Source organism: Heptranchias perlo, chromosome 34, assembly GCF_035084215.1.
Source record: "Heptranchias perlo isolate sHepPer1 chromosome 34, sHepPer1.hap1, whole genome shotgun sequence".
Lineage (NCBI taxonomy): Eukaryota > Metazoa > Chordata > Chondrichthyes > Hexanchiformes > Hexanchidae > Heptranchias > Heptranchias perlo.
The window spans coordinates 17,222,298-17,242,285 of NC_090358.1; the positions used below are offsets into that span (position 1 = coordinate 17,222,298).

General features: G+C 41.1%; 1 protein-coding gene across 1 annotated transcript; it reads left to right on the forward strand.

Moving 5' to 3' along the window:
- The first annotated feature begins 1,320 nt into the window (after window positions 1-1,320).
- Window positions 1,321-14,295, forward strand: dnaaf4 (dynein axonemal assembly factor 4). The gene is made up of 9 exons (XM_067971173.1): window positions 1,321-1,471; window positions 3,056-3,203; window positions 3,376-3,509; window positions 4,778-5,015; window positions 6,538-6,680; window positions 7,512-7,621; window positions 9,624-9,777; window positions 10,554-10,659; window positions 11,501-14,295. The coding sequence occupies exons 1-9, from the start codon at window positions 1,349-1,351 to the stop codon at window positions 11,608-11,610; spliced, it is 1,266 nt and encodes a 421-aa protein (XP_067827274.1). The 5' UTR covers window positions 1,321-1,348; the 3' UTR covers window positions 11,611-14,295.
- Window positions 14,296-19,988: the final 5,693 nt, after the last annotated feature.

Sequence of the window (19,988 nt, forward strand, 5' to 3'; positions counted from 1 at the left end):
AAGAACTTGACAACAACATGATTTAGTGTTGTGCTGAGCTAATTTGCATAACCAAAATTTGCTGGTGAGGGTATTAAACATCTTGTGATAGATTGTAATTAAATTATAATATGCAATGTTTGTTCTTACAACTCATCAACTTGCAAATATATAGCACCTCATTACACCCTCAGGGCATCCTAAAGCACTTTACAACAATGGATCATTTTTAAACACATACATCGGAAGTGCGGGTTCATTAAAATATTCTGGAAAATTATCATTGTCCTGCATTGTATCATTGTCCTTGGCAGCAACAATCTCAGTCAAAACCCTCTCAGAACTGATCTGCAAAACTAAAGCATGGAATGCAACTGGGGAAATTCTGCTCCAAATTATAAAATAGGGCCCAGAGTTCAATCTTTGTAAATGATGCAGCAAGCAGAGCTTGAGGATTCTTTTCTGGCTACTGAATGGGCAGAGTTGCCACCTGTCCAGCTTTGGACCAAACAGGTTTTGAGCAAGATTTACCAATGGAGCCGATTAACCTAGGAGCTAACCATTGAGGAAGCAGGGAGTGAGGTTGGATGTTTGGAAGTGTTACTTTTCTCAGAGGGTGATCAACCTGTGGTACAGGGTTCTGGAGGTGGTGGCGAGGACTGACTCCTTGCAATACTTCAAGAAAGTATTAGATACATTTTTGAAAAGTGATGGGAGCACTGCGGTAGGTGAATTATCCTGGGTAATAACTTACAAGCTTGCCTCATCACCTTTGAGGGGTCAAATAGGAATTTTTGGTAAAGCAGTCCTGAGTTAGCCACTGGTCTGTGTTGTTTTATTACCTTTCCAGTAGGAAGTGGAGGGATGAGAAAGGGGCAGTTTAGAGGGATGAGTCCAGCAAAAAATGGGAGGGGGCACATATGGACCAGATGGCCTTTTCCCGTCCTAGGTACATAGTATTGTATCACATAACACATCCACCTTTTCCATTGCTCTTTCATGGGTTCTGATTAATTTTCATCAGCACCAAAGAAAATATCAAACTCGAACCCATAATCCTAACCCTCTATCTTAGCCAACTGATTTGCTTTGGACAGTGGCCTGAAAGGACTCCATAAACTTTCCATTCTCTTTTTAAAGACCTGAACTTCCTATTTCTGTATGGTTAATCTGGAACACAAATTTATTGCCAAACTGTGACTGGGCAGTGAGGAGAGTGATGTGTGTCCATAGCAAATGAACTCAGGAGCTCCCCAACCAGGGAGGCGGGAGGAGCTAGATGTTCCGGAAGTAAAACCAGCATCACCCGGAAGGACTAATCCTAGCAACCGAGCCCGCGTCAGTAGTAACGGGCCGCCCGCCGGTGAAGATGCCGCTGCTGGTCAAAGATTACACCTGGGATCAGGACGAGTCTCAGGTGTTTATAACGGTGCCGCTGAAGGGGGTCAGCGCTAGAAAAGCGGACATCTTTTGTGCAGAGGATTATATAAAGGTGAGGGCACACTGGCTGTTAAACTCCGGGCTCGAGGAATCGGCCCTTTAATTCAGCCAGTTCCGTGTTACTAATGATTGTGGGGGGTGAGGGTGAGGGGTGGGTGTGAAGGGGTTGGGGGGTGAGGGTGAGGGGTGGGTGTGAAGGGGTTGGGGGGGTGAGGGGTGAGGGATGGGTGTGAAGGAGTTGTGGGGGGTGAGGGGTGGGTGTGAAGGGGTTGGGGGGGTGAGGGTGAGGGGTGGGTGTGAAGGGGTTGGGGGGGTGAGGGGTGAGGGATGGGTGTGAAGGAGTTGTGGGGGGTGAGGGGTGGGTGTGAAGGGGTTGGGGGGGTGAGGGGTGGGTGTGAAGGGGTTGTGGGGGGTGAGGGTGAGGGGTGGGTGTGAAGGAGTTGTGGGGGGTGAGGGGTGAAGGGGTTGTGGGGGGGTTGTTGCCTTTATAACTGCAGTGGTCTGTAGTATTATAACAATGTAATCAAGCTCCATGGCTTTCGGGCAAAATGGGTGCAATGTTGGAATGCATTCCCCAAACACGGCTCAGAATCCTATGTAATAAAAGTGGAATTTGACATAATTACTCACCATAAACCAGTGGCCCTGCATACTTCCGAGGAGAAGTTAAACCAAGTCCCCATCTATCTGTTCAGACGGATGTAAGAGACCCCATGGCACTATTGTTAGATGAACAGGGGAGTTCTCCCAGTGTCCTGGCCAACATTTATCCCTCAATTAACAGATGATCTGGGCATTTATCTCATTGCTGTTTGTGTGACCTTGCTGTGGGCAAATTGGCTGCCAGGTTTGCCTGCAGTAGAATGCACTTCCCTTTTAAAATAAAGTTGTTGCTAAAAAGAACTCCTCCCCTCCTCTTCAGGTGAGCTACATTCATACCTCTATTAATGCCTTTTTTTAAGCAGGGCACTAGAAAGTGTACAAGGACAGCCAGAATGATTCATCTTTGCAGAAGCACCTGGCCTTTGTTTGAACCTCCTCTTGATGACACAGCCAAGATAAGAAAGTCATGTTTAGGGAACTTTGAAACATGAAACAGTGCCATATATTACTAATGTGGCATCATCAATGTGCGTGTCATCTTAAATGTTTCCCAATGATGAGCCTTGTCCTGCTGGCACTGGTTTCCTTATAATACAAAAATTTCCCCTCGACCTATGGGTTTCATACAGGTATGGTTCTGGTTTTGGAGCTGTGCAAACGTGGTCCTTCTGTAAGATTAGAGTCTGTTTCCGATCTACACCACACACCAGAAGGCAGTTGACGCAGAAGTACCAGTGTTGTGACAACGTCCTTGCATTGTTAAAAGTTCTAAGGTATTCGACAGTTTGAATGCTCAGGACAGATCATAAGATAGCACTTGTGTGCATCTATTAGTCATTCATATAATAGGACAAATCTTACCTATCAGTAAATCATCATTTAATAAAATTACCTACATATTGGTATTAAAGATGCATTTAATTTAGGTTTTTAGTTTTTGATAAAACTAGAGAATTAATTCACTTTGTATAATTCATCATTGCAAATCTATATTTGCCGCCAGATTTTGATACTAAATGGATTATTTTAACAGGTGAACTTTCCTCCATTTCTCTTCGAAGTCGTGCTATGTGCTTCTATTGATGAGTCCAAAAGCTCAGCTAAGGTTGGCAATGGTGTTGTCATCTTCACTTTGTGTAAAAAAGAATCAGCTATGTGGCAACAGCTTACAACAGTCGAAGGTGAGGAAAGTATTAAAGGTTTTTGCTTTATATAGACTTCCTTTAGATGAAAATAAATTTATATGAAATACATTTAGTAGCGCTGTTCATGAAAAGTATTTTAAATGTTGTAATTATGGCATAACCAATTTTGTTCTTGCATTATACAATCATTTTGACTTTTCTTTGATAGTTAATAAGGAAAAGTTGCAAAATAAGAGGGAGAATGCAGTACTTGCCGCTCAAGAGAAGGCACAAGAAGCTATAAAAGAAAAAACAATTAAAAAACGAGAAAACGAGAAGTACTCATTGGAAAAGATGATGAAGGTAAATATTGTCGAAGTTGCTGAGTTTTTAGTTCCCCTTTCTTGTGCACAAGAGTATCTGTTTAAAAAGGAGTCATTATTGTGAGAGTAAATTGTATAAAACTACTCATTTGCTTAAAATTCAAACCATTATGTGCAATAAAGCTAACAGGATTAGTGTCAGATCAGTAAATATTTAAATACACAGTTCAAGATAGTCAGCTGCATAGTAGAATAATAATGTAGTAATTTCAGTAACATGATGCCATTCTGCCATATGAAGATCTCATGAATTTTCTGTGATACTCTTTTCCTGTCATTTAATGACAATAATAGAAGAAATAAACTTGAAAGGAACAGTTTACGAATAGTAGTGAAAGACTGCACCAAAAATACCAAACTGAGCAGTGGGCACGGGATATACCAGCTTAAATGGCAAAATTTCATGAATTAAAATAACGTATAGATAAAAACCAGTTCATTATGAGGCAGCTTTCATGTTTGTACTGTAACAGTTTGTTGTATTAAGTGACTTTCGGCTTTTTATCCTGCTTTATTGCTGGTGTTTGTTAAATAATTCTTTAACATTCAGTCACTATCTATGAATACAAACTGAAAACAAATGACATGCAGCTGGATTTTTTCGATTCTGTCAAAAGTTCCCTTCCAGTTTTAAATCTTTAATTCTTGCATCTTCCATTTACAAACCTATCACAGATGAAAACTGGATGAATAGCGAAATGGGTCCATTTATGGTGGGTGGTCTAGTTGTATTGGGGGGAGGGGTTCCACTAAATTTATCCCTGCAATCACCACCTTCTCTCCCCACTGATTAACATTTTCTTCTCTCCTCGACACATCACATGCCATTCCTTAGTTCCAGCGGCTTCCACCGACTGCATCCTTCGTATAAAGCTGTCTCCATTCACCATATCTGAACTATGCTTGACAATGAGCCGAATTGCTTGCCCATGCAGCTGGATTTCCATTTTCTATACAACTCCACAAAGTCAGTACTAATGTAATTTTCATCTCTTTTTTTTCCTCCCCAACATTGCAACACGCCTCATTACAGATGTAAAACAATCTTAAAGTGAAAGATGCTCCTAAGCTTCACTGTGAAACTAACAGGTACATTCCAACATGCAAAGTTCGCAGACCAAATAGGAATTGAACTTTGAATGTGAGTTTTGAGCCCAAGGGAAGGTCACAAAATGTAGAAAATTGCAATAAACATGACCTACATAAAAGTATGGTTAAGAATAATGAACGTGTGCTAAAACTGTTCAGATAGAGGAAGATAACAGAAAACAGATTGAAGAGTTGAAAGAGCAAGAGCGAAGAAAAGCCACCGAAGAGTTGGAACAATGGAAGCTGCTGAAGCAAGAAGAAGAGGAACTAAAGAGAAAGGAGGAACTAAAGGTTGCAAGGCAAAGGGCTGAGGCAGAGAAAAGGAGGAGGAGGAGGAAGGAAGAAAATAAACAAAATTCTGCCTCTCAAACTCCAAACAAGCATTCTGTTAAAGGAGGTAAACCTATCTTACACCAGTGATTTATTCAGTAGCAATCTCACTCTCCTAGCCAGATATATGAATGTGGATTCTGTCCCATACACAGAGAAATAAAATCAGCAGAAATTAAATCAAAATGGTATTCACACAAGTCATAATAATAAAAATACGATATAAAGATTCCTACGACATTAAACAAGATGGATTTCAGATTTATCACATTCCTTTCTTTTTAAAGTTATTTTTCTCCCTCCCATGCTATATCACACTCTTGGCCAAGAGAGAGCTTAGGATATCTGCTGCTATGTGGAACTATGTAACTAGATTGCTGGAATATTCACAAAAGTAGAGCCAGAATGACTTGTCTGCTGATTTCCTGACCGGGGCACGGGTATCTCTGTTTTGCAACTTCCCTGCATGACTGAACAAATAATTTGATGTGTGGGGAATGATAATTGTAATTTGGTAACTAATCAAATCAACAGTCAATCCCAAGAACATGTTTACGTTACGACAGATTTCTGTAAAGTCTGTTGTTTGGAGAAAAGGAGAGTAGGTAGAAAAAGATCTGAGTGGGGGTCGGAAATTAATACTGTCTGTAACTGATTCGTTTTACGATTTGTTTACCTTTTTTCTCCCCTTTTTAGGTTCTCACGCACTTACACACAGTTCCCCAGGGTGGTGCTCTCCTCCATATAGAGACCCCTTTCATTGCAGGACCTCCAAAGCCTGCTTACTGAATGGGGCCATTCTGTCCCGAACAGTTTTTGCATGAAAAAGAATTACAGTTTTTTAAGGGCAGCCAACAGCCCTTGAAGAGCTCTGGCGCCAGAAATCCCATGCCCACGATCTTGTTGCGCCCCATTAGCAGGCATAATACGCCAGGAGTGATGTCAAAATATGGAAATGGTTTGACCTTGCATTATTGGGATTGGTCAGCCACTTGGTTCACAGGTATGGCCAGTGTTTAGTGCACTACATCATGACCACATTATCAGCTCCAATGTTTTCTATTTAAATTATTAGATGAGCTGTATTAGCACTAATTCTCATTTTTCAGCATTGTGCTTGACAATAAATAGGTCCAATGGCTTGATCAAGTTCCTTGTTCTGTATCTTCAAGATTTAATCAGCACAGGAGGCAGTTATTTCCTGATACATCTATAGCATGATGTGGAGATGCCGGTGATGGACTGGGGTTGACAATTGTAAACAATTTTACAACACCAAGTTATAGTCCAACAATTTTATTTTTAATCCCACAAGCTTTCAGAGGCTTCCCCCTTCCTCAGGTGGTGTGGAAATGACCACACCACCTGAGGAAGGGGGAAGCCTCCGAAAGCTTGTGGGATTAAAAATAAAATTGTTGGACTATAACTTGGTGTTGTAAAATTGTTTACATCTATAGCAAGTAGAGATCACCATCTATATAGATAACTTTTTCCTCATATTGTAGTTTGTATCTCTGTAAAACAAACAGCATTGTAAATTACACAGAATGATATTTAATGATTAACTTCTAACCATGGATTAATTGCAGGTACTACTGGCAATATATTTACTGAAAACTCTAAGGAAGAAATCATACCAGCTCCTCGTTCATCTGGCAATATTCAGATACACTTTACACCACGAGTTTTTCCTACTGCGCTGAGAGAATCTCGTGTTGCTGAGGAAGAAGAAGTAAGGGTTTCGTAAAAATGAATAAATTTCTTCAAACACCAGCAATAGTTACCTTAGAGCTTGTTTCTAGACTTGTGGAATTATGAAAAAAAGTTATTTATATGTTGTTAATTCTGTTCATTTGGCAGCTCACACAATTGGTTAAATTATCAATCTAGAGATGAGATTCAAATCTAATATGTGGAAAGGAGCTTCCTGTTGATTTTTGTAAAGTCAGTTGTTTGGAGAAAAGGAGAGTAGGTAGAAAAAATCTCTGAGTGGGGGTCGAGAATTAATACTGTGTGTAATTGATTCATTTACAATTTGTTTACCTTTTTTCTCCCCTTTGTAGATGCTCACGCACTCACACACAGTTCCCCATCCGCAGCATGAATAGGCAGATTGTTCTTGGGTCTCTGCCAGTGCTAGTTTGTTATGGTTTGTAGGTGGTGTGCAGGAGTGCCATGATTAAACTTACACTCAAAATTTTCTCTAATTCATTTCATGTCTCACCTCTGCTCCTCACTTCTTGGGTGCTCCAAGTACATTCTGGAAATCACTGTGTGAGGAATCCGCTCTATGGTGCGGTCTGTTGATGCGCTGGTTGTTATATATGCATTTTAATTTAATTTGACCACAACTGCTTTTGTCATGGGTATATTATGACTATAAAAATCCATAACGCAATTAAACTTTACACTTAAAACGGTAATCACAGGTCTGTTTGTATTTCTAGAATGAAGATGCTAAGTTTTAAAAAGCAGTTCAGTGTAGTAATCTTATAAGATACCTTAATTTTCCATTGTATGTTATACTGCACAGGGACTACTAATATTCTTCATCTGCTTACAGTGGTTAGGAAAGCAGGCAGAAGCAAGACGAGCTAATAATGCAGATGTCCCTGAGCTTAACGATCTGAAAGAAGAGGAAAAAAATCCAGACTGGCTGAAGGATAAAGGGAAGTAAGTTATGACAACTTTTTTAATCATTCATTTTAAATTTAAAAAAACTTCACTCCTACAATAGCTCACCAGGCTTATCCAGAGAGCATCTGAGCCTTACAGACCACAAAGATCTCCAATTTAATTCCCGGCTGTGTTGAGTTAGCTGGCTGGGTGTCCGATAGGGGCAGCAAAAGAGGCCTTAACACCATGGGTTAGGGAGGGGAGAATTTTCAGTATTCCTGCTTTTGATCACTATACAACAATCCTTGCTGAAAGTGCATGCATGAAGTTTGGATGAAGCTTGAACAAATAACCTAACGACACTCACTATCAAGACGTACACTTAAATAAAGGCCACTTAGAGGGTGTACTTAGATGATGGGATACTGGTGTCTGTGGAACTGAATCATAAAATGTTACAGCACAGAAACAAGTCATTTGGCTCATCCATATGAGCTATCTAGTCTTACCTGACTCTCCTGCCCATTCCCCATTCCTTTAATGATTCTCTTTTTCCAGCAGTTATCTTAATTCTTGTTTAAAATAGTTTGTAGGCTTAGTTTCAACAGCAGCTTGTGGCAGAGAAGTCCACATTCTAACCACCTTCTGTGAAAAGAAATGTTTCCAACTTCCCCTGTAATTCTCCAGGAAGGAGTTAGTAAACATCTTGAGGAGAGGTGGATGAGGTGAGAAAAGAAAAGAAAAAAGTCCCATCCATTGTTGCATTCCATGTAACCTTTATTTAAGTCACATTGCATTCCCTCAAAGTCTGCTCTTTTAAAGTCCAATATTTTTGTGTCACTGGAGTAGAAATTCTTCTGGGGGTGTTGGGGGAGGCTGCGCAAAACTGGCGATGTCTCATTGGCCACCCGTTCCACGCCCTGCCCAATATTCGGCTCCACTGACTTCAAAATTGTAAAATGTCAGATAGCCCAGTGGTGAAGAACAGAATACGAGAGCCTGGTCTTCAGTTGCTTCCAAGCCTTTATTCACAGAGATTCCCCCTTACACATCGAGCACCCCTTAGATAAGCTCTCTCCTATAAATGGACATAAGAGTCCTCAATTGATACCCACCACCTGAATATAATTAACACCAATTGATATAATCCACCTGGATACAATTAACAAATATAACGGCTGGCCAAAGCGATGCCACCCTCAAGGTGTTTACTAACTCCTTCCTGGAGAATTACAGGGGAAGTTGGAAAAATTTCTTTACACAGAAGGTGGTTAGAATGGCTTCTAATGGCAGTTTTGCTCTGCCCAAGACGAATTTTTACAAACTCTCATGAGCATTTCTGTTGTAATGAAATTATGATCATTGGATCTTGGATACTCCCCTACATCTATATTATGTACCTTATCTAGATATTAGAGCTGTTGGCTGTTGACAATCCAAGTAAGGAATCAATCCTGCACTGCTCAAAACATATACTCCTCTTTAGTTTTTCCTATGTTGTTTTCTTAGTCTGCTTAATTGAAATCCTTCATGATTAAATTCCAGCCTTTTTACAGGCTTCTTCTGTGACCTGCAAAAATATTTTCCTTTCGATCTGCTGTCCAGGTGTTTAGAACTTATCTTCCACTCAGAATGTGGGTACTACAATTGGTTTTATTGCTCTTGGAAAGTGTGCATGTGAGGGTGTCAGGTGAAGAAAGATTAGACTCAGCTGTGCACAGGGACTGTCTGGGGTCTCACATAAATAAATGACACTTGGGCGAGGTACCTGATGATTTCTGGTACCTGTGGGACATTGATGTCTGATAGTCTTCTGTTTGAGTGAAAATCCCTCTGCAGGCAATGGTGCATTGATCTGCTTATTATATATGTACACTCTGAAAGACATTCTGGAACATATTGCATGCTGTTGACTACCAAGCAATGACTAACTGCAGTGAGAGATCACTTATTTTATGGCAGTTATCACTTAGCTAGCCTGTGAAGGTCCGATTAGCTTCTCTATAATAAACTATAAATCCGGTTATCATGATCGTTCAATATTGTTTTCCTTTTTCAGCAAGCTGTTTGCATTAGGAGATTATCTTGCAGCTATTAATGCCTATAACCTGGGAATACAATTGAATAATAAACTTCCAGTCTTGTATCTGAACCGGGCTGCAAGCCACCTTAAACTAAGAAACTTGCACAAAGCCCTTGAAGACTCCTCCAAGGTTAGTTCATGTTCAATTTCTGGGAAATTAGTTAATACTAATTAAATGGATATGGCAAGCATTAGTCATAGTTCAGTTTTTCTTTGTATTTGGGTATCTTCCTATGACCCTCAATCAAAACCTGAGGTGACAGTCAAAAAAACTAAAGATACCCCTGAACCTCCATCTGTTACATAACAATGTGAAATGGTAAGTTTATTATTGAGATTGGCACACTTGGCTGTTCAATTATTTGCTCCATTTCTTTTACTTTATTTGATTTTTTGTGGAGCACATCCCTTCCTGACTCAGAGGACAGGCAGATGACCTACTCATTCCCTCACCTCTGCCAATGCAACTCACTAACCTGCCCCAGAACTGCAGGGTCCTCTTTAAATATGTGTTAGCTTACTTTTTTATCACACGGACTGCAACGGTTCAAGAAGGCGGCTCACCACCACCTTCTCAAGGGCAATTAGGAATGGGCATGCTGGCCTCACCAGCGGCGCCCACATCCCATGAACGAATTTTTTTAAAAATCATTTTTGGATTTTTTTTTTTAATTTGAAGATTGGCTTGGATAATTTTTTTACAGGGAGAGGGTCATTTTTGCGAATGCTTTTAACATTTCAATCTAATTGCTTTAAAAAAACTAGGCTGGTACATGAATCTTTAAATTATACCCAACAGTTAGAACATTTTTACACTTGATTTTTGAAACCCTAAAAGGGATCTCGTTTCTAAATTATAACATTCCTTTGGATCTGTTTAAGTAATATGTTTATTCTTTCCTTTAGGCACTTGATTTGTTAACTCCTGCTGTTCCAGACAATGCAAATAGCAGACTGAAGGCCCACGTTAGAAGAGGGACAGCATTTTGTGAGCTGGAACTATACGTGGAGGGTAGGAGGACTTTTTAATATTTAAATACACAGAAATTGTAGTAACATATATAATTAGCAAATGTTGGATGCTGTAGTTACAATTTGGATACACAACTTTTCCCTTTTCCACTTTTTTCCCGTTTAACCTTCTTTTCCTGAAAGTAGTACTACAACTTGTGAAGCCCCATGTACGAATGACACCAGATATTAGAACCCGTAAATTTTTCGGAACAAACTCCAGGCATGGTTACCTAGAGAACAGAGTGGGTTTAATAATAAATGGTTACTGTAGTCAGCAACACAACAGCACATAGCCTTTTGCATCTCTCGTTCTCTCTCTCAACCTCCCAGATCATACCTTTTGTATACACAACATCCCACTCTCCCACCCCAACGAGCGAGTGGAGCCAAAACTCCACCTTTCCCCAGCCCAGCTAGCCCCTCAGGATGTTTACAAACTCATGTGGGAACATTGATCTATGAGGGTCAGCAGACGTAATAACTCCAGGCAGGTAACATTTTTCATGTGTGATCATGGACAGTCAGTGTTGGTGGACTATGCAATTTTGGGGTGTGCTTCAACCTGTCATCATTGAAGATGAACAGAAACACACTTCCAGCAAGTGTACAATATCTGCAATTGACTGTTGATCAGGATCCATAACACTGACTAATTTTTCCTCTTCCGAGCCCAAGAACACCAAAGCCAGTTGTAGCTCCCCACTGTCACCTCAGCTGCGATCATACAACCCAGCACATTCTAGGGATTTAAGCTGGACCCTTCCTGATCTGTATGGCACAGTACCACATCGCAACAGTTTGGATTTATTCAATGGATGCTTTAATTTATACTCTGACAGGTCTTCAGGATTATGAAGCTGCTCTTAAGATTGACCCAAGCAACAAGACAATACAAGCAGATGCAGAGAAGATACGTCAAGTGATTCAAGGAACACCTCCAGATTCTTAAAAACAAAATGAGCAATGTCAAAGATTTATTGACAGCCTATTTTGACCTTTAACCCTTTAGTTAGGACACAGACATTGTATTCAGGAACAGCATCAAATCCAAAGCCTCAATCCAAACTGGGCTTTTTTGATTTTCTTAGGAAAATCTGCATTTGAATCAGTTTGAACTTGAAGATACCTTTTAAATAAGATGCTGCAATGCATTAATTGTTGGTGCTTTTGCACTTCCCTTTCCTCATGCGGAGTAACGGTAAATGCCGGTTCATGGTAGTCCAGTTGGGAACTGGGTATGTGGCTTCACTATAATGGGGAGAGAGCATTTAATCTGATGCCTGCTTCAATACCCAGATCATTTTAGAGTGGCTAAAACTGTTTTATTAAAGTGGCTTCACCTACCCTATAAAATCTGCAGTCAAAACTCCAAATGGCAGATGTACTCACCCATGTGACCTTAGAATGGCTTCATCTCTGCTAAACAGCTGGCTGAGAAATACAGCTATTTGAATTTACACATTTGAGTCTGTAGTGGACAAGGTAAAGTTTTTTTCTCTACTCACTATTGGATTCTTATTATTACTGTGGCACAGTGGGTTGGTGTCCAAATGTACAGTAACAGAATGGATGGACATTGATTTATACTCATTCTTCAACACATTCCTGATTCTAGCCTAGACCATTGGGAGAAGGTACTGAGAAAAGACTAGCCATTTCTCCACCAAATGGTAAGGAAAATCTGAGACAAGTTTCCCTGCCATGCTTATGCACTTGATAGGCACTGGCTTGGGATCACCTTGTATAAGATTGCATGATCTAGAAGACTTAAAAAGGGAAGAGAGGGTTAGAACTGACACAAGAAATTCTGACCAGATTTAGAGGGCCCAAAGTGCGGACCATATAAGGCCAGATCTGAACCTAAAGTCCAAATTTACCCAAAGACTAGTCACTAGTGTGTGTTGTACGTTTTACACTGCAGTACTTGGTTTAATTATGTGTACTTTCACTGAAATTATTTTCTGTCTGTTTCAGTTTGCAACAAATAAAATTACAATATTAAACTGACAGGTGGATCCGCCCCACTGTAATGTTTTTTTCTCAGAGAAATAATCTTCACAGTGAAACATTTTGGAAATTATATTACTTTGTAGTGAACTGCCTCAGTATCCCTGGGCTAGCAAGAACAGAAATTAGCCATAGTTCCTGCTTCTGATCGCTGTTCAGTGACTCCTTCCTAAAAGTGTCTGTATGGTAGATAAGGACAGAATCGAGCTTAGCAGTGATGCCCATGATAAAATAATAGCCACTGAAGTAATGTTTCAGAGACCTGCAGAAGCGTACCCCAGCAGAAGTTACCGCTTTCAGGACAAGTGAAGGGGAGAAAAAGTACTGAGGGAAGGAGGCGTAATTCTAATTCGTCATCTAAACAGGATTGCTTCTCACTCTGTAGTCACCAAAAGACAAGTTTTTCTAGAATAAGCCAAGGTAAAAAAATGTTCAATTACATAGTCTTTCATAGACCCTACTTGTTTTGAATGTAACTCTTCTCTGTTGTGCAAAGGAGGAAAGGAGTTATTGTAAATTGCATTTTATGCTATCTTACTATGAATACCAGTTCAGCAGTCTATTTAAAATACATTTTGGGATCAAACAAGGGTTAAAGCTTCTGTAGTGTCCTGCTACAGCACTAATATCAACTTGGCTGCTCAGATAACATAATGCTATGTATACAATTTCAGACAGACGGTACTGTTTTTGCAATTTGTGAATTAACAACTTTTAAAAATCCACAAATTTTTGGAATACCTTCATGATTTGAAATTTGACTGACTACTCGAGCAATATATCGAAGGCTTTGGTGAGACAGTGCCAGCACAGTTTGTTCATTTTGAACATCATTCAACAAAAACATTAATGTTTCCACATATTTGTGATTGTTTCAAAGCCCTAGTAGAAGCTGAATTCAACGAAGCAACATATTGGAGTCTTTCAGTCAAACACCACGTGGTGTATTTGTTTCATCCTGAAGTAAGTTTTGGAATGATCAATTCGAACAACATTTTTTATACTGTCAAAGTTGTTTTTGTAAAATCTTCTGAATTTCTGGAGTCAGCGAGGTCGTCTGTCAGATTTCCAGCTTTAGTTTGTGTGGTACTTGGTTTGTCTTTGAGTTTTTTAAAAATTTTGTTGAAGACAATGTTGAAGTTTTAATTGAATAGTGGAATTAGATAAACCATCTGGAGCAGAAGACAGGTGCTAAGGAGACTGAGACTATACGAAGGAGGAAAGTAAAAAGAATAGAGAGAATTAGGGCAGTAAAAGGGAATAAATCCAGCAGCAGCCTGTGTTTTCAATTTAACAGAAACACACAAGAGAAAAAATCTGCTGACAAGCCAGGAGAGAAAGAGATTCAGGACAAATTGCTGAAGACTTTGTTCAGAGGTGGAACCAGCACCATAGAGGAAGACACAACACTGAAATTAAACTGCTCCTGGACCAAGGTGATCCGATCTTATTCTGAAAGAATCTAATAAACTTTGGCAGGAAATGCACTATTGATGGTCATTACCATTTTTTAAAAACTTCCAAAATATGTAATGTGGTAATTTAATAATGAATTTAATATGTTAAGTTGAATTGAACCTAGCACTTTGGTAATCTTGTACTAAACTGTTGTGCTTTAATGATTAAATTGGCTAATATTATCTTGCTTATTGTAGTTAAATGCATTACTGTGTCTGTGAAGTCCCTGATATCTCAGAATAGGCAAATATTAATGGTACCTCATGCAATGATATACTGCATTGATAGCTGAATGGAGTTTGATCTTTTAATCTTAATCTGAATTGGATTTATGCTGGTTGATTCTGAACAAGTTAAATCAGCATTTTATACAGAATCTTAGATAAGTGTAACTTCTGATATCTCTATAATATTCAATAGTCAGGCATCTCTGAGATAGTTGCTATAAAACAATTAACATTCTGACTCCATACATTTAACTGGTAGTGAAAGGCAGTAGTGTGTGAATTAGTTCTGGAATTTACATTTCATGACTGGATTGTCACACTTCCCCTCAGTCAGACAGAAATGCTGTGTGAACAGAAAACACTTCTTCAGTCTTCCTGTTTCTCTTAAATAATAGAATAATTTAAACACTCTTTGCTTAGTAACATTTAAGACATGATGTGCTTTAATACAGCCAGGTTTGACAGATGCAAGATATATGAATTCACTGAAAAAATGTTTTTTACATTCATAAATGCAGCTGTGTGCCTAACAACTGTTATCAATCAATCACCTTTAGAATAGATACTTTATACATTGTACAGGTACTAGCAATGTTGCATAAAGTATACAGATTGAGCTTCATTTCTCATTGTTGGCAAAGTTGTACAACTTCAGAACACGTCTATTGGAGACGGGCAAGGAGCTCCAACAACATATTGGTGATGTGATTGTTATAATTGGGCTTTTTTCCAACATCTTTTTCTCGTCTGAATGACTTGCTAACAGTATCCATAAGCAGCCCAAGTCTCCTATGAGCTGAAACCTGAGTATTTATCCTCCACTATATAGTGATTAGAGTAACCTACATTTAACGATTAACCCTGTTCATTGTAAGTTGCTTCCAGAAGAATATGTAGCATTTCCATAAAGTCTCCTGTCAATTTGGACAAGGGAAGTATACTATTAGATCACTTTGTACAGGCTAAATTGCTGCTTAGATTTATATTTACAAATAAAATATTTCACAAAATCAAAATATTGCACAACATAGTCAGCAACTTTCAACTGGATTTCTATTGAAAGCATGGGTTTGATATTTCAATGCATTGCATCCCATGTGCGCCTATTTCTGGAGTACATTGCAGAGGAAAAAAGGATGACCTGGCAAACTGGGTCTTTGCCCTGTTTGTGCTTGATGTGTTTTTCCGGTTGCAAGTTGGGTGGGATTGGGAACCTTGTGACTAAAAGTTAGTATCCAAATTTCATTATCATGATCTGGAAGTGACATGACTGAAGCAGCATGTCCATTTCCTCTCTTTTGCTGGTTGCAGGCTACACCCATATAAACTGGAATTTGTGTATTGTAATGCAGCGTTTTAAATGCTTAATGCTTTAAAGGGACAGCGAATTGAATGGAAAATTACAATTCACTGTTGGCCACTAAGGTGAAAAGAATTTAAAAGTTTACTGTTGCAACAGGGCTGCACTGTGGGCAAAAGTTTTTAAGAGCTGAAGAATTCTTTATCCCACCATTCCCCTTAATACAATAGGTGTTTGATGTGGTAACCCATTTATGCATGTGCTACTTGGAGGATGAAGAGGAAAAGAAAGAAGAACAGGAATGTATGGATGCCAGGGAAGATTTTTTTTAATATATATTCATTCTCGGGATGTGGGTATTGCTGACAAGGTTGTCGATTAGTGCCTATCCCTAGTTGCCCTGAGAAGGTGGTGGTGGGCCGCCTTCTTGAACTGCTGCAGTCAGTGTGGTGAAAGTGCTCCCACAATGTTGTTAGTGGTTTGATACAACTGAGTGGTTTGCTAGGGCAGTTAAGAGTCAACCACGTAGTTGTGGGACCGGAGTCACATATAGGCCAGACCGGCTAAGGACGGCCGATTTCCTTCCCTAAAGGACATTAGTGATCTAGTTTGGTTTTCATGACAATCTGACTGCTTCATGTTCACTTTCACTGATAGCAGCTTTTTATTTCCAGATTTTTAAAAAACTGAATTCAAATTCTCAAACTGCTATGGTGGGATTTGAACTAATGTTCCCTGGATTACTAATCCAATAATATAACCACTACACAATATACCCGCAGTGAGGCATCATTGCAATGGAGGGCTTTTACCTGCCCTAACCCTGGAAACCGAATATATTGGGCATGAAGGAATTATTTGGACCTCATGGAGAAAGAATGCCCTCGGTGGCAAAGATTCATCAGGGACGCAGTGACAGACAGATTGTTTGAACTTCAGAGGCAAAACATTCTTATAACTCAGGAGCCTTCCATTTTTTTCAGTTATTTGTGCATCTTTGCCATTATGATGCAGGAGGACTTGCAAGAAGGCATTGCCAGTGGCAGTTAAAGTGATTGCTGCCTTGAACTTTTTTGCTTTTGAGCTCTTTCCAGGGGACCTGCTTCCAGTGCTTTGACAGGTCAGTTTCATCCAGATCACTGTGGCATGTTGAATTCTGAACAATATTGCAGTTCAAAGAGACATCCACAGGAAGCAGCTGCAGCAAGAGCCTTCAGAAGAGCAGTTGCAGGATGAGGCTAAGGAACCAGTGCAGGAAGTGCAAAAAGCACCTCTGAGACTGGCCAGAACTATTTGCCAGACTTTAGTACAGGACACTGTCTCCTAAAGACCCCAAAAGCCCTTGTCATTTCCCCCCTTCCTCTGCAACAAATCACAATTCCCAGTGTTTGTGTGCCACCTGAGTTATTTGCCAGCTAGGCCATACCTCTTTACAGCACGTTGCTTGCTCCAGCCTCAAATGCAACTCAGTGTAAATGCTGCAAATAATGTGTCACCATTATGTTTAAAACAACAGGTGTGAAGTGTCTCTGAAACTGCTGCCTCCTACCACAGTCCATCCTCTATCAATTGTAAACAATTTTACAACACCAAGTTATAGTCCAGCAATTTTATTTTAAGTTCACAAGCTTTCGGAGATTTTCTCCTTCCTCAGGCAAATGTTTCAAGAGCTCCTTGAAGCCTACGCATTTATACATATAGAACAATACATGGTGTTTACAGACTGCCCCTGCAACTGCCCGTTGCCAAGGCAATCACCGTGTTCAGACAGAGAGGTGTCACCTGCAGAACCCCCGAATACACATTCAACAAAAAAACAAACAGGGAAAAAAAACAGAGAAAAAAAACACAGAGAGAGGCAGAAACATCCGGAAGGCAGAGAGAGCCAGCAAATGACCCATTATATTAAAAACAGATAACATTTGTTCGCTGGTGGGGTAACGTGTAGCGTGACATGAACCCAAGATCCCGGTTGAGGCCGTCCTCATGGGTGCGGAACTTGGCTATCAATTTCTGCTCGACGATTTTGCGTTGTCGTGTGTCTCGAAGGCCGCCTTGGAGTACGCTTACCCGAAGGTCGGTGGATGAATGTCCATGACTGCTGAAGTGTTCCCCGACTGGGAGGGAACCCTCCTGTTTGGCGATTGTTGCGCGGTGTCCGTTCATCCGTTGTCGCAGCGTCTGCATGGTCTCGCCAATGTACCATGCTCTGGGGCATCCTTTCCTGCAACGTATGAGGTAGACAACGTTGGCCGAGTCACAGGAGTATGAACCATGCACCTGGTGGGTGGTGTCCTCTCGTGTGATGGTGGTATCTGTGTCGATGATCTGGCATGTCTTGCAGAGGTTACCGTGGCAGGGTTGTGTGGCGTCGTGGACGCTGTTCTCTTGAAAGCTGGGTAATTTGCTGCGAACGATGGTCTGTTTGAGGTTGGGTGGCTGTTTAAAGGCGAGTAGTGGAGGTGTGGGGATGGCCATAGCGAGGTGTTTGTCCTCATTGATGACATGTTGAAGGCTGCGGAGAACATGGCGTAGTTTCTCCGCTCCGGGGAAGTACTGGACGACAAAGGGTACTCTGTTGGTTGCGTCCCGTGTTAGTCTCCTGAGGAGGTCTATGCGATTTTTTGCTGTGGCCCGTCGGAACTGTCGATCGATGAGTCGAGCGTCATATCCCGTTCTTACTAGGGCGTCTTTCAGCGTCTGTAGGTGTCCATCGCGTTCCTCCTCGTCTGAGCAGACCCTGTGTATTCGCAGGGCCTGTCCATAGGGGATGGCCTCTTTGACGTGGTTAGGGTGGAAGCTGGAAAAGTGGAGCATCGTGAGGTTGTCCGTGGGCTTGCGGTAGAGTGAGGTGCTGAGGTGCCCGTCTTTGATGGAGATTCGTGTGTCCAAGAAAGAAACTGATTCTGAGGAGTAGTCCATGGTGAGCTTGATGGTGGGATGGAACTTGTTGATGTTATCGTGTAGTCTCTTTAGTGATTCCTTGCCGTGGGTCCATAGAAAGAAAATGTCGTCGATGTATCTGGTGTATAGTGTTGGTTGGAGGTCTTGTGCAGTGAAGAAGTCCTGCTCGAACTTGTGCATGAAAATGTTGGCGTATTGGGGTGCGAATTTGGTCCCCATGGCTGTTCCGTGTGTTTGGGTAAAGAACTGGTTATCGAAGGTGAAGACATTGTGATCCAGGATGAAGCGGATGAGTTGTAGGATGGCTTCCGGAGATTGGCTGTTGTTGGTGTTGAGTATTGATGCTGTCGCAGCGATGCCGTCATCGTGGGGGATACTGGTGTATAGTGCCGAGACGTCCATCGTGGTGAGAAGTGTTCCTGGTTCAACTGGTCCGTGGGTACTGAGTTTTTGTAGGAAGTCTGTAGTGTCACGACAGAAGCTGGGGGTTCCCTGTACGATGGGTTTCAGGATGCCCTCGATGTATCCAGAGAGGTTCTCACACAGGGTTCCGTTGCCTGATACGATGGGACGTCCGGGTGTGTTGGCTTTGTGTATCTTTGGGAGGCAGTAGAAGTCTCCCACGCGGGGATTACGTGGGATGAGAATGCGTAGGATGCTTTGAAGGTCTGGATCGAAGGTCTTGATCAGTTTGTTGAGCTGGTGGGTGTGTTCTTTGGTCGGATCTGCGGGTAACCGTCTGTAGTGTTCCTGGTTGTCCAGTTGTCGGTATGCTTCTTTGCAATAGTCTGTTCTGTTCTGTATGACTATGGCTCCTCCTTTGTCCGCTGGTTTGATGACGATGTTGCGGTTGGTCTTGAGAGCGTTGATGGCGTTGCGTTGTGCTCGGGTGACATTCTGGACTGTCTTCTGAGTGCGGCTGATGAATCTGGCATTGACGCATTTCCTGACAGCTTGAGCATACATGTCCAGCTGAGGGCAGCGACCCTCCGGAGGAGTCCAGTTTGACTCTTTCCTCTTCGGTTGCTGTACCGCGAGTCCTCTATCAGTTCTGCTTGACTATCTAATTGGATGCTTCTTCTCAGTGCAATCCCTATAGTGGGAGCTTGTGAGGGGATGGCAGGTGTGAATCTGTGAAATCATTGGAGGGGGTTGTATTTTCATTCTGAGAGACAACATCACCATCCATTACCAGGTCTGGTCTGCCTCTGCTCCCGGGCTCTATGTCACCATGCTTATGACATTACTAAAGTCCCTATCAATGCCTCTCTCCATTTCTTGATGTGGAGATGCCGGTGATGGACTGGGGTGGACAAATGTAAGGAATCTTACAACACCAGGTTATAGTCCAACAATTTTATTTTAAAATCACAAGCTTTCGGAGATTATCTCCTTCGTCAGGTGAGTAGTGAGTAGCTTTTGGAGATTATC

Excerpts from the sequence above, each read along its gene's own strand:
- dnaaf4 (XM_067971173.1), top strand. The coding sequence starts at position 1,349 with ATGCCGCTGCTGGTCAAAGATTACACCTGGGATCAGGACGAGTCTCAG. Across the intron at positions 3,204-3,375 it reads ACAGCTTACAACAGTCGAAG|TTAATAAGGAAAAGTTGCAA; the intron begins GTGAGGAAAGTA and ends TTTCTTTGATAG. Across the intron at positions 9,778-10,553 it reads CCCTTGAAGACTCCTCCAAG|GCACTTGATTTGTTAACTCC; the intron begins GTTAGTTCATGT and ends TCTTTCCTTTAG.